The 14,555-nt window shown below is 39.8% G+C and overlaps 1 protein-coding gene across 1 annotated transcript; it reads right to left on the reverse strand.

Moving 5' to 3' along the window:
• Positions 1 to 4,368: 4,368 nt before the first annotated feature.
• LOC105055339 (HMG1/2-like protein) lies at positions 4,369 to 6,196 on the reverse strand. The gene is made up of 8 exons (XM_073246825.1): positions 5,942 to 6,196; positions 5,788 to 5,845; positions 5,580 to 5,693; positions 5,424 to 5,481; positions 5,271 to 5,315; positions 5,065 to 5,145; positions 4,792 to 4,893; positions 4,369 to 4,689 (listed from the first exon to the last, which is right to left on the reverse strand). The coding sequence occupies exons 2-8, from the start codon at positions 5,835 to 5,837 to the stop codon at positions 4,666 to 4,668; spliced, it is 474 nt and encodes a 157-aa protein (XP_073102926.1). The 5' UTR covers positions 5,838 to 5,845; positions 5,942 to 6,196; the 3' UTR covers positions 4,369 to 4,665.
• Between the last annotated feature and the right edge of the window lie 8,359 nt (positions 6,197 to 14,555).

The raw sequence follows: 14,555 nt of genomic DNA on the forward strand, positions 1-14,555 counted from the left end.
AATAGTCTTGACATTCAAAGACCTTCTCCACATGTTACACCCATTCCAGATATTCTTCGAGTAAGCTGGTTCCTTTAAAGGATGAGATCCTCATCTTAATATTGTCTCCTGAACTCCTTTGTTGCCGCCTTTGCCATGGGTGTTCCTCCATACCATCATCATCTCCGGGTTCGTCATACTTCTCTTCATCATCGCGATCAACTCGTCGTGGTGCTGGATGGCTATGCCACTGTGGTGGTGGGGGAAGTGTTGCCAACCGCTCAAATGCTTGTGTTAGGCGATTAAGTTGCTCCATCATCTCTTCTTGACGCCACTGGAGCCCCATAATCTGAGCTTGTTCTAGACTCATGCCTCTAGAAATAACAGGGGCCTCGTCTCCTCCAGACATGATTGGATGTCAAACATTCCCTCAAGCTCTGATACCAAACTGATGTGTCCAGACCTGAATAACTATCTTATGTAGGTAAGAGCAAAGATTGGAGCACAAGAAAAGAAAAAGAAAGAAATCTTTGAAATCTGATTGATAAGAAAATTGCCACAATCAGATCACAAAGGGGTAGAACGCCACACTCAAGAAAAGAAGAAAGTGAATGATAAGTTCTAAGGTTCATAACTCGCCACTAATACACAGGGGTTAGATAAGAGAACTCAGCAACACTCATTTTCATTCATTGAAATCTGAATTGAATACATAGGTCGTCTCCCTTTATATAGATAAGAGAGGGAACATAAGACAATAATAGAATTTGATTATCATAGAAATGATGGTGGCTATATCTTGCTACAAAAAAAATGATAGTGGCCGTATCTTACTACTATGGAAATGATGGTGGCTGGAGATCATGGTGAATTAGGAAGAACAAAAACAAGCTTCTAAACTCGGCCCTTTCTCAAGCAATAATTTCTTTCAAATTCCTGCCAAATCTGATTCGCACCACATCATCTTTCTACGCACGTGAGTAAAATCATCAATTTGGCTCTTGGATCTGTATATGGCATGTGATCATCTCTTTCTTCATAATGGTGTACATCACTTCTAGTCCAACAACTACAAGGACTAACAAGGAAGAGAAAGTACAGCAGCAACCAAGAGTTTAGAGATCGCAATGAAGAAGGGATAAAAGCAACAGCACAGCCAAGTAGATGCCCGGTAAAGGACCTGGAGATTCTCCAACTTAAGAAGTCAGCTATTTGAGTTACCTGTTGACAAAGAAAGCAGACATTTCAATCTATACCAAACTTTTCAAAAAGTAGTTAAATCCTTGTGATCAAAAAGAGTAGATCAGCCGTTGAGGAGATGAATGATTTTGAAAATAATGGTGGAAGGCGACGAGCAGCATCTGAGAAAATACAAGCATTTTGTTGTTGCCAACAGCTCCATATAACAGCAGCAGTTAGCATAAGAATAACAGGCTTTAATTCCTTTAAAAAATGACTCCTTTTTCCATTTTGGGCAGTTGTCCCGAAGGTCTACTTTACAGGGCAGGACTCCAAGAGGTGAGGCCAAGGTATTCCAAATATCAGCAGCAAATGGACAGGTAATTAGGAGATGTATGACTGATTTACCCACTTTCTTTGACAGAACCTCTCTAGTGTTTAGTTTATTCACAAGGCTTAGTCAAAGACAACATCTTTACTTTTGAAGGGGCTTTAATATTCCACGGAGTAGCAGCCAAATACCATTTGACACCCCTCGAATTAATGAAGCAAGAAAGAGAAGAGAAGGAGAAGCCACCTGAAACATTCACCGGGCAATTGATGGAATCCTGAGTTGCACCCAGCTGAAAACCCTCAAGAAAAGCTTTTTACTGTTCAATCTCCCTTTGAGCTTCGATGGAAAGAGTCGAAGTGCATCCGAAACTCCATGACTTGGACCTGAAACTGAAAAACTTTTCTCAGAAAGTGTTGGCACTTTAGATTTCAGAGCATGCACTGAATACCAAAGAAACAACGCTGCTGAAGGTATATTAAGCTATAGTGCTCTTGGTGAAGCATTCTTCCAAAAAATTCGCATGCAGCAAGACTGGTGTGGCAGTTGCAATTTAAGGAGTTGAAAAAAATATAAAAAAGGAAAAAAGTGGAAGGAAAACTGGCATTAGAGGATGTGAGCTTGCAACACCATAACAACGTACGTGATATATTGTGAAAGGTCTAGCCGTGTTGACAAGTGATTGGCTGTGGAGGAAACTAAATGTGCTAGACTTGCAAAGGCACTATGTATATATGCTGAATGTATAAGAGATCGTTCAGTTAAGTTTATCCTAATGCCCATAACCTAGCTTTCAAAAGAAGAAGAAAAAGATATTGTAAATTGTATAAAGGAACGGCATGTAACAAGAGTTATGCTGGTTGAAATGACCCAGTTCATTGAGGATGAAAAAGCCATGTGCTTTCTTTTGGTGCGACATCACGACACAACATTTAAATATATCGATGCAAGGACCACTCTCATTCTTTTTCCTGACATTCCTAAACATTACATTTGGTACTGACTTAACAATATTTTCAAAATGATGTTTCAGATGATCAATTAAGAATAGATTTCCACAACAATTGATGTTGAAATCCCTGACATCATAGTGAAAGAACATCTAGATGCCTTCAATCCACCTCCAAGTATATTGTTTTCACACTATTCATAAACAGTGGCGGTGATTGAATCTCAAATTAATCTCATAACGAATGAAATGTAACTTATATTTGTTGAGGCGTATTCCAGTAAGTGTTATTTTAATTATACAGTTTTCATGATGATACAAAAATTTCTACCATAATAATGAAGTAATATCATGCTTAAATTTCTTTTCCGGAGAAGATGATATGTTAGCAGAATAATGACAGCAACGCCAGAGACTGCCTATCTTTCTTGATTTCCACCTTTGGATGGAAATTACCTGAATTTGATGAAGCATGCAATCACTATATTGATGACATTCCTTGTAACTCAGAAGGCTGTCTTCCACCATTCCAGATCACATTGTTGGTAATGAGTAATTTTACCTAGTTAAGATTAACACTTGAGTTATAACCATCCACCATATAAGAACGAAGTGCCAGCACTAGGTACGGTCACCTCCTGTTTATGATTCAATTATCACATGCTCCGTAGTCTTACGTCCGATGTACCTGATTACATCCTGATAAATTCGTTGCATTTTAAAATAATCATTGCTAACCTTTTTATCTTATGGACACTTCAATATAGGTTTATAATTTAAAACAGAGTAAACTCCTAAACAGTAATACATGGCCAGACCTGAGATGAGCTTCATCAACATCTATCAGTCATACGAGTCCCAAGAGTCATCTATTAACTTAATTGATCTCAGCTCACTTCTAGTTTATTTTCTTGCTCATAACATCGCATAAAGGTGCCTTTCCATCAATTAAACACCAACCTGAAAGGCTGAAACTCCAAAGCGGCTCCTAGAATAAAAAATGCCCGCAGAAAAAGGATACACCAGGGTCAAACCTGTTTCACCAAGAAAGAACAAGAGGAACCATTATCAAAACATGTACCAGCAATTTCATACCCCGAGAGCGAACACTAAGCAACAAAACTTCCTTGATAATATAATTATTAATCTTAACCAGAATTGACCATGATTTGCCGCAAAGGCCCAACACAAACTCTATAGTAATTAAGAATACCCACCATACTTATCAAAAGCAAATTCAGCAAAGAGCTTTTTAGGGCATATCCACAGATTTCCCATGCACAGCGACCATCCGGAAAATAGGCAAAAGAAACAGGAGCCACATGATGAAATCAAAAAATCTGGCTTCCCGCCACCACCCATCGCCGGTTTGATTCGAACTTTAACGACCAAACGAGAACACGATGCGCGACTCCAGAGGACATGCGCGCTAAAGAGCTAACAGTGCAACATGTGACAAGGTACCAAGTCACAAATTTTTCTTCGACAGATGCCTCCATTTCAACGGCTCATTAGTGGAGGCCGTTGCAGAGGTCACATCAAATTAAAATGAGAGCAGGCACCTTCGGTTAACCAAGTCAATGGTTGGCTACGAACCAGATACGTTCAATAAAGTTGAGAATCCCACTACTTTCATCCCAAAGCTAGAGAAGCAACACAGAGAAGACCTAGTGGCATCACAAAGCTAGAGACATTCAACCAAGAGTTACACAAAACGAATATCATATACCAACAGCACAAAACTTCCCTGTTCCCATTAAAGGATAGAAGAACGTGGCTTGTATATAACATATAGAACAAACAACAATTCACTGCTAGAAAAAATTGACATATTTCTAGCCCAGTCACAACATCACCAGACTATTCCAGCCCAAGCAGCATTAAATGATTCAAATACAGATAAAAACAATTTCAGAATTGACCACCAATATTAGAGATGAGGACACACAGAGAGATCCATATATTGCACCAAAATCAGCTCAAGAGTTAGATGAAAGTAGGTACAAGGTGATGATGGACGGCAGAGATGCAGGCATGCGGCCGTGCGGCCGCATCTATCACAAAATAGTATTGTTCCCCACGGTAACAAAAGAGTCATATCTACTACATTTTTTTTTTTTCAAAAGAGTAAAAACAAAATAAGGGACCAAAAAAAAGGGGGGGTAATATAGGGGAATCTTTGATGCGCAGTCCTTCGCTTCTCCTTCCACCGTGGCCCTCACACCACCTACTCCTCGTCTTCCTCCTCTTCCTGCACCCAAAAATGAAGGGTATAAATTAGAGGGAAAAACACAAATTATTGTCTGATCCATTGAAATTTATCCAGATAAAAAAAAAAAAAAAAAACCGTCACCCCTTCGCTCCCTTCTTCGTCATCCTCATCATCGTTCACCTCAGATTTGGACTTGTCGGATTCTTCTTCTTCCTCATCATCGTTTTTATTTGGTCCCTCGGACTATTTCACAAGATAAAGGGGGCTTACGTAATTAACGAATTAATTGAAAATAAAAGAATTTGAGACAAGAATATATATATATATATATATATATATATATATATATATATATATATATATATATATATATATATATATATATATATATATATATTAGATGCAAATATCAACCTGTTTCTTATTGTAGGCGGCCATGTTCTTGGTGTACTCGGTCTTGTACTTGTTTGCCTTGGCCACATATGGAGCCTTATCCTGGAATTTTACGAAATCCAACAAAATAGATTCAATGAGAAAAGTTACTCAGGAAAAAAAAAATAATAACCGATCTAATATAGAGATCGATCAGAGTGGAATTTTTTTGGGGGAAAAGTGCTCACAGCATCAGACATGGATTTCCACTTATCACCTCCAGCTTTGCCGACCTAATATTTCAAAATCGAACAAAATAAAAAGAAATTCGAGAAAACAGGATTAAATTAAGAAGCGGAGAGATCTAGAGAAGAGAGAAAGATAACAGATTTAGTACTTACCACGGACACCAGCTTGTTATTAGGGTTCTTCTCCTTGAACTGCTTCCTGAACTCCTCCCTGTAGTCAAAAAACCAAAGAGAAGCATCAGAAGATAAATTCCAGAAGCAGATCTAGACCTAGAAAAAGACAAAAATAAATAATAAATCGGAGCTCACATGAAGACAAAGAAGGCGCTGGGCGGCCTCTTTGGCTTGTTCGGGTCCTTCCCAGCCTTCGCCTTCTTCGCCGTCTTCTTCGCCTTCTCCGTCCCCCTCCTCTTCGTCGAAAGCCTGGAAAATAAAAACGAACCATCTCAGATCTCGAAACCCTAGATCAAAAACCCTAGAAAATAAGATCGAAATCGATGAGGCAAGAGGAACAAACTTGGAATCGGCCTTCTTCGACGTGTCAGCCTTCGACTTTCCCCCTTTCATGGCGAAATCTGCAAGAAATTCGATCAGATCCGTGAGAAATCGTCGGAAACAAGCTCAGAATCGGCAGAAATCGCTGGAGAAAGCGACGCAACAGACGTGCTTACCTTAGGGTTAGGGTTTCGTCTAACGAGGGCAGAAAAGGAAACGACGAAGAGAGAGAGAGATGTCGTTCTGAGTGGAGAAGGGATGAGGTGGTAGAGAAGTAGGCGAGGGGGATAAGAAGGGGAGAGGAGGAAGCGGGGCGAGGGCGTGGGGGGAAATTAAAATCCAATGGACTGAGGGCGAAACGATTTGGGAGTTTGGGCGGGATTTGAAATCTTTCCGCCACATCACCGATCCGTGTGATCTCCTCCCATTCGCCCGCTCGTGCTTTCCCTCCTCTCTGTGCTTTTATCCCAGCCTTCGGCGTCCCTTTGTATACCAGGATCGGAACGAGATGGAGCCACGTGTCCAACGTCCCACCTGAGCCCCGATAGATTCCCACCACGTGTTGGCTTCTGTTTGGAAACATTACAAAATTCTCCCTGTGGATAACTCTTGATTCTGGCCGTTGATTTGTGAAAGGGAACATTGCGTGGGCGGCGGGAGATGGGTGGTGCTGTGGGCATCGTTCGGTGGTCCTGATGCGTGTGGGTGTAAGAGGTGTGGTCTGGATCCGGTGCTTTTTCTGTTCGGATTCCACGCGTAATCCTCTGGAGTCTTCACATTTGATCTGCTTATATTGATATTTTTCATGTCAGCCAGAAGTGCCACCATCATCCTCCAATTTCGATAGCCTTGCTTCGGAATGCAGACTGACCCAATTTCACCTACGCAGACAGACCCTTTTATCCTTAATGTTTCTGGAAAATTTTGTCCAATTTGGGCTAGTTATTGAATCATTGATGTTGGATATGAATGGAAGATTCACGAAAAGAGGTGAACAATGGAACAAATGGATGAAAAGATTATACACCGATAAACTTAGAGCTTAGCAATGGATCATGATTCAAACAGTAGATGGATGCTATAGTTGTTAGCTCTTTTTCTTTTTTTCGACATTCAGATACCATTTTGATTATTATTTGATGATTTGTATAAGCCTATAAAATATATTTACTGCTAAAAGATGAGCTGAATTGATTATAAAAGGCATACATTTCATGTGGTAATGTGAAAATTAATATAGAAGAACACGAGTCCACCATCTGAGAGACTTTGAGAGGTTCTGGTGGATCAAAGGATGCCACCTACTTGTGTTGGTTATGGTGGATCGAAGAATGCCACCTATTTGAGTTGCCAAAGTCGTCAAAGGTTTAGATTTAAATACCTCTATTATTTTATCCTCTATTTATTATAAAGAATGGATTAGAGGAAGAATGAATGAACGAAAAAGAAGATTAGATAGATCTTCAATTTATCCTCGATGGATCTCTCAATTATCCTCCTGATAAAATATAGAAAGATGGAGGGAAATGATTCCCTCATTTATTCGACAAAGATAGAAGAAAAGGAAGGATAGATGATATTTGATAATATCTATTTTTTGAAAAAAAATATTATTGTTAACAATTTATTACATATATCTGTATTATAAAAATAGAGTGATATATCAACTTAATATTTTTATAATTAAAACTTATATTAAAATATATAAATATTTAATTTTAATTTAATCTAATAAATAATATATATTGGTAAAACTATTAATATATTAATTATATAGATAACTAATCAATTTATTATTCAATTTAAATTGTTAATTAATTTGATACACATAGTTAACTATAAATAATGAATGTAGATAAAAAAAAAGATAATTTTAATTATTTATATATAATTATAAAAATTATGTGATAAAATTAAAATAATTAGTAATAAAATTTAATACTGTAGAGTGAATAGTATAAATTATATATATATATATAATGAATAAAAAATATGACTAAATGTTGGAGTCATATAGAAAGTTGATAAGAGGTGGTTCCAACTAAAAAGTTAATAAAAGATAATTTTATCAATATAGAAAAATCCATCTCTCTCATACTCATTCATCATTCCTTATATTCTTGTGATTTGGGAAGATGTAAATTGATAGCCCAAGTGAATTGCTATCTTCAATTTTCATCCATCTTTTCTATAATTTTTTGAATCAAACAATAAATGAGGATTATCTATTTTTTCAATCTTATCCATCTTTCCTTTTATAGTCTTAGCTAAACACGAGGTTAATTTATTATATAAGCATTCTTCAAGTTAAAAAAAGGCAAGAAAAGAATAGACCATACAACTTGCTTTACCCGCCCTTGAGCTTGATATGGACGTGAACTAATTTAGATCAAAGGCATTAATGAAACACCCTCAAATCTGATGACGAACCATGTAGACATGTAATATACTATCATGATAAGTGAACCTCGTGATCCACACATATACACCGTAAAAAATATCAAGTTTAATCTTATGCATAAAACACTATATACTTCTAATTTTACAATTTCTTGATGAGAGTTAGATATGGCAATATCAAAGTATGTGCATCACTATCTTTGCTATATGATCATTATGTATTGTATTGATATGTGATAGGGTTAATCGGTCATCGAAAATGTTATGAATTTAATTTTTTTGTAGTTTTGCCTAATCAGCCATTTGTAATCATCTATTAAACTCGTGCTCTCCTGATTAAGTTGAGGCTAATATTTTATGTCATACCATCTATCTAGTTGCCACTTTGTTTAGTGCTACGACCACCTAAATTCTTTCGTGCACACATATGCCTTGAATTGTCATACTAACAGTATGTATGCAAAATGCTGCTGATTGCACCAGCTTATGAAGTAGGCTTCCAATGTTGCATATAATTTGTTGGCGTAGGTTCTCATCATTTAGCCGACTATCCTGGCTTCTCATTTTTGGACTGACTAAGAAAGCTGTGCCGACTAACCGGTAATCAACCTAGCTCAGATATACAAAGTTTTCCTCCGGCTGGGCAGACATCGGCACCATCGCTGACATTCAGCCAGCTGAAGGTTGGTCACCTCTGATCGGCACTATTCCGACTAAAATAAATATGCCTCCCACAGCTGCTCGGCCTATAACCGACTTAATAGTCGGTTAATAATTGACTACGCCAATTGAAGATAAGGCATCCCGACAATTCTATGTTGTCGACTCGGACAAAATAGACCTCTGTCAATTAACTGAGTACCGAATGTGACCATCATACGACTCTGACAAACCACATCAAAATCATGTCATTCAGACACCATGCTCTAATTGGCTAGCTGCGCACCGTAGTGGGATACTTCGATCTCATAAAATGCACCCCAGGATCATTAATTATGCCCCACGTCCGGTGGCATCTACCATTGTGAGCACATCGAATAGAAGGCATGATCGCCACCGGCATTTAAAGATGCTCATGCGGCACCATGCGATACCGTATGATAGGACATGATCGACATGATCACCTGTCCTCTTATCATTCATTTTGCTCCCTCTATAAATAGAGATAAACAGAGAACCCTTCAGGTATGCATAAACATACAATCTCAAAACTCAGAGACTCTATCACTATTTATTCTTAAAGTCATTCACTAACTTGAGCGTCGGAAGGTCTTCGTCGGAGTCATCTTCGATGGAACTTGTTTTGCAGGTCTTACTTCCTCGACATCAAGCGAAACTAGCACCACTTCACTCAAATATCTGTCATTATCATTCGTCTTGACCTTGACTATGTACACCTTCTCCGACGATAATATCTCATTCATCGGCAATCCCGCCGTCAGTTTCAAGGTGCAATTCCTAGTCGGCTTCTGACCGACTACTGACTACCCACCGAAAAAAAGCTACAATAGTTTGGCATGCCAGGTAGGGGGGAGCAGGCAATCGAATAGAGAAAAGTCTCTTCTCTCAAGGACCTCCATGGCCAAGACAAGGGTGCAGAATATCTCAGCTGGTTTAGTTCGATGCTCATCACGGCGTGACGCATCTCCGACAATCCATGGGGAGCCAAGTGCTTCACGACCGTCGATGACGGTAGATCCTAGGTTTACTGCCCTCATGCAGCAGGTAAAAAGTCTGATGGAGGTTGTTCAAGACCTCCAACAACAACAGCTAGGAGAGGTCGCAGCATGTGATACACCTTCCAGACATAGCCACCGGTCGCGATCTCTAACCTGCCATTCTACTCAACATTCCCATCGACCGAGTTCTCAACCTGTTCGATGGCCGCCACATTCGAAGTCTCGACGTGCTTCGCATGCCAACTTCGATTATCGCCGGTCCCCACGTTCTCCTCCACGAACTCACTATAAGGGAAAGAGGCCACGGTCCCCTTTAAGATCTTCTTCTGAGGAAGGCTCTACTTCAGGCTACTTGCGACATCCTGATATGTCGCAATAATTGCTGGATGAGTATGATCGAAAACTGAAGGAGATAGATTGCCATTTAGAACGGCTGCAAACCAACCACTGTGACCCGATTGATGAATTCGACATCAGCACGAATCCATCTTTCTCAAGATGGATCCTTGATAAGTTAGTTCCTAATTAGTTCAAAATGTCATAAATTGAACCATATGACGGCTCCATAAATCCATTTGATCATTTTGAGAGCTATAAAGTCCTCATACTTCTACAAAGGGCATCTGACGCCCTCCTCTGCATAGCTTTTCTGGTCACGCTCCGAAAAATCACACGGGCATGGTACTTGGGGCTGCAGCCGAGAAGCATCAATTCTTTCAAACAATTCGAACAGCTATTCGTAGCACACTTTGATACAAACTGAAGGGTATCCAGAACTACTGACAGCTTTTTCTTTATCCGCCAGTAGGATGGAGAATCTTTGCGAGAGTTCATGGCGCATTTCAACACCGCCACCCTGGAGGTCAAAGACATCGATCAAGCGATAGCCATTGCAGCAATGAAGCAGGGCTCCGAAACTCTAAGTTCATCTACTATTTGGACAAGATACTTCTTCGGTCCTATGCCGAACTCCTCAAGCGTGCACAGAAGTATATCCATGCTGAGAAAGCTACGACTGACTGATGCCAGTTCAAGGAAAAGGGCCAGAAGAAGAAGGCCAAGAAAGGAGGAGGCTCCGGGGAGCCCAATCAGATCCATGTCGAGAATGAGGCTCCACCTCTCCGACTAAGCCAGAAGCCTAAAAACTTCGTGGGCAAGTATGACTCTTACACCCCTCTGACTGCTTCTCGATCACAGATCCTAATGGAGATAGAAAGAGAAAGCTTCCTTCATCAACCCCCACTGATGAGGGTAAAATCTCATGATTGGAAGCACTATTGCTGCTTCCACTATAATTGTGGACATGACACAAAGGAGTACCACCTGCTGAAGGATGAGATTGAGAACCTGATAAGGTGGGGATATCTTAGAAAGTATGCACGGGAGCACCCTGCACAGCTGCCTTCTGATCTATCTCGTCCGAAATTTGAAGAGCAGACTCACGTCCAACCAACAGCAGGGGTGATCAACATGATCTCCGAGAGACCATGACTCCGAGCAGCAGACGACTGTGGAAACACTTTCAAGTGCCAGCATGCCGACAATGACATCATTTTTACTGAAACACATCTGTGAGGAGTCTAAACTCCTCACAATGATACTGTAGTCGTGTCAATGATAATTACCAATTATGATGTAAAGAGATGTCTTGTCGATAATGGATGTTCCACTAACATAATTTTTTATGATTGTTTCTCCCGCATGTGACGGCTTTCTGCTAAACTTCTCAAATTCATTAATGATCCTCTAGTCGAGTTTACAGGTGACTCGATCAAAATGGAGGGCGAGATCGAACTCTCCATCACGATCGAACAACCACCTCAGCAATGGATCGTTCACCTCAATTTTTTTATAATCCGAATCCCATCCGCCTACAATATCATCCTGGGCTGGTTCGGATTGAGTATGTTCTGAGCAGTTGTCTCAACTTATCACCTGCTCGTATGCTTTCTGACAAGAAACGGATCCGACGAGATGTGAGGAGACCAACAGTTGGTCCAACAGTGCTACTTAACCATGATCAATGGAAAATGATCAACTAAAACTCTTCTCATCGATGACGGGCTGGATTAAAGAGAAATTGAAAGCGAGGAGAACTTGCAAAATAGCTCATTTCAGTTTCCTTATTCGATGGAGATCCGAATAAAACCGTTCAAATCAAATCTTCACTTAGCAAGGAATTGCAAGAGGAGCTGATTAGTTTTCTAAAAAGAAATGCCAACATCTTTGCCTGATCTGCTTCTGACATGTCGGGCATCCCTCCAGAAGTTATTATCCACCAACTAAATGTTGACCCCAACCATAAGTCAGTGAGATAAAAGAAGAGAAGCTTTGCCTCAAAGCGATAGAAGGTCATTAATGAAGAGGTTGACAAGCTATTGACACGATTTCATCCACGAAGCAACCTACCTAAATTGGTTCGTGAATGTAGTTATGATCAAGAAAGTAAATCGTAAATGGTGCATCTACATCGACTATACCAACTTGAATAAAGTCTATCCCAAAGACAACTTTTCTCTCTCCCGAATAGATCAACTAGTTGATGCGACAGCCGGACATCAGCTACTTAGCTTCACGGATGTCTTCTTTGGCTTCAATCAGATCCAAATGATATCCAAAGATGAGAAGAATACAATATTTATCACCGAAAAAGATTTATACTGCTACAAAATCATGCCCTTTGACCTCAAGAACGCTAGAGCAACATATCAGAGACTAGTCAATAAAATCTTCAAAGGCCAAATTCGACACAATATAGAGGTTTACATCGACGATATGCTCGTGAAAAGTACTAAAGCTGCACTCCACATCAACGACCTAGTCGAGACTTTCGACGACCTGAGGAAGCTTCGGATGAAGCTAAACCCGATAAAGTGCATCTTTGGCATCACGTCGAAATTTTTTTTCGATTTTATGGTGACAAAGAGAGGCATCGAGGCCAACTCTGAGAAGATTAAGATGGTTCTCGACATGAAACCCTCAAATTTTTGAAAAGACATTCGAAGATTGGCAGGATGAATTACGTCCTTAAGTCGATTTATCTCCAAGTCTGCAAAATGGTACCTTCCTTTCTTTAAAACCCTCAGACAGATGAAATACTTCATCTGGATGGAGGAGTGTCAAAAGTTCTTCGACGAGTTGAAGCAATACCTCAGCTCTCTTTCACTTCTGACAAAGCCCGACATCGGTGATGAATTATTCATGTATGTGGCGATCACTTTTGAAGCCATCAGCTTGGTGCTAGTCTGAGAAGAAGATAAAATGCAAAGATCCATCTACTATACTAGTCGAGTACTGTGCGATGCTGAAATAGGGTATTTTAGGATTGAGAAGGTCGTCTTTGAAATCATGACCACTATTCGATGGTTACGGCCCTACTTCCAGGCCTATTCAATAAAAGTTCTCACCGACCTCCCTAACAAATAATGATCAAGTCGAAGGTAACTACTCGGAGAGCACTCAAGAGCCTGCCTAGATTTTGCACATTAATGGAGCTTCAAACGCTCAAATTTGTGGCACGGGCCTAATTTTGATCAATATTGATGGGATGGTGATCGAATATGCTCTTCAATTCGACTTTAATATTTCAAACAATCAAGCAAAATATGAGGTCCTGATAGTCGGACTCAAGATTACTGGGATCTCGGTGTCAAGTATCTACGGATATTCATCGATTCGCAACTCATCGTCGGATAGTTTCGAGAAGAATATGCGATCCGAGACCCTGTTCTCTCTAGATATCTACTAGAGCTATCAATTTGGATTGGGCCCATCGGGTTGGCCCGCCCTACCATGTAAATGGGATAGGTTGAGTTTATATTTTAGCAACTCGTTTAAAAGCAAGTCAAATGACCCACCCCATTTGGGTCGGTGGATCAGGGCGGGTCGGGACGGGCTGATCCGTCTCTTTTTATTTATACATATATATATATATATTTCAAAAGAGAGTTCTAATGTTATTGAAGAGATAATTGATGAGGAAGAGAAAAAAGATGAAGAATTGAATGATGAGGACCACAATAATGATATGGAGGATAATTTTTTGGGACTTTGATTTATCTCTAAATTAGTTTGAAAATTAAATTTTTTTTAAGTTTAGATTGTATTGAGTATTTAGTTTAAATTTGATAATTTCATTTTATGACTCTAAAAATTGAGATGTGAGACTTTGATAGGTTGATTTGAGATCGAATTGAATATGAAATTCAATTTATATTACTGTTTATAGATTTTTTTTTTATTTTGAATTTTGATGGGTTGGCTCATTGAACTCGCGACCCATGACGGGTCGGATTGGGTTGGTCAGAATTTTTCCAATCCGTCAATTAAACGGGCCAACCTGCCCCGACCCATTTAGAGATGGGTCGGGGTGGATTGGGGCGGGTCAGGGCAGGCCGATCCATCTTGACAGCTCTAATATCTACAAAGGCTTAAGTCTCTACATGTATATTTTGATCACTTCGAAATTTTTTACATCCCTCGCTCTGAGAATGTCCGAGCTGACTTTCTGTCCTGTCTTGCCACCTCTGATTGCGGAGATCTCGAAAAAATCTTCATTAAGCATCTCGAGAGCTCGAGCATTAACTCAGAAGAGGAAATCCATCAAATTGAAGTCGGACAAAAGTCGAGTTGGATTGACCCGTTCATCGATTTCTTGATGGACAAAGCCTTGCCAACTGATTCTACCGAGGCACGCCGAGTAAAAAGGTTG

Source organism: Elaeis guineensis, chromosome 12 (assembly GCF_000442705.2).
Source record: "Elaeis guineensis isolate ETL-2024a chromosome 12, EG11, whole genome shotgun sequence".
In the NCBI taxonomy this organism is placed as follows: domain Eukaryota; kingdom Viridiplantae; phylum Streptophyta; class Magnoliopsida; order Arecales; family Arecaceae; genus Elaeis; species Elaeis guineensis.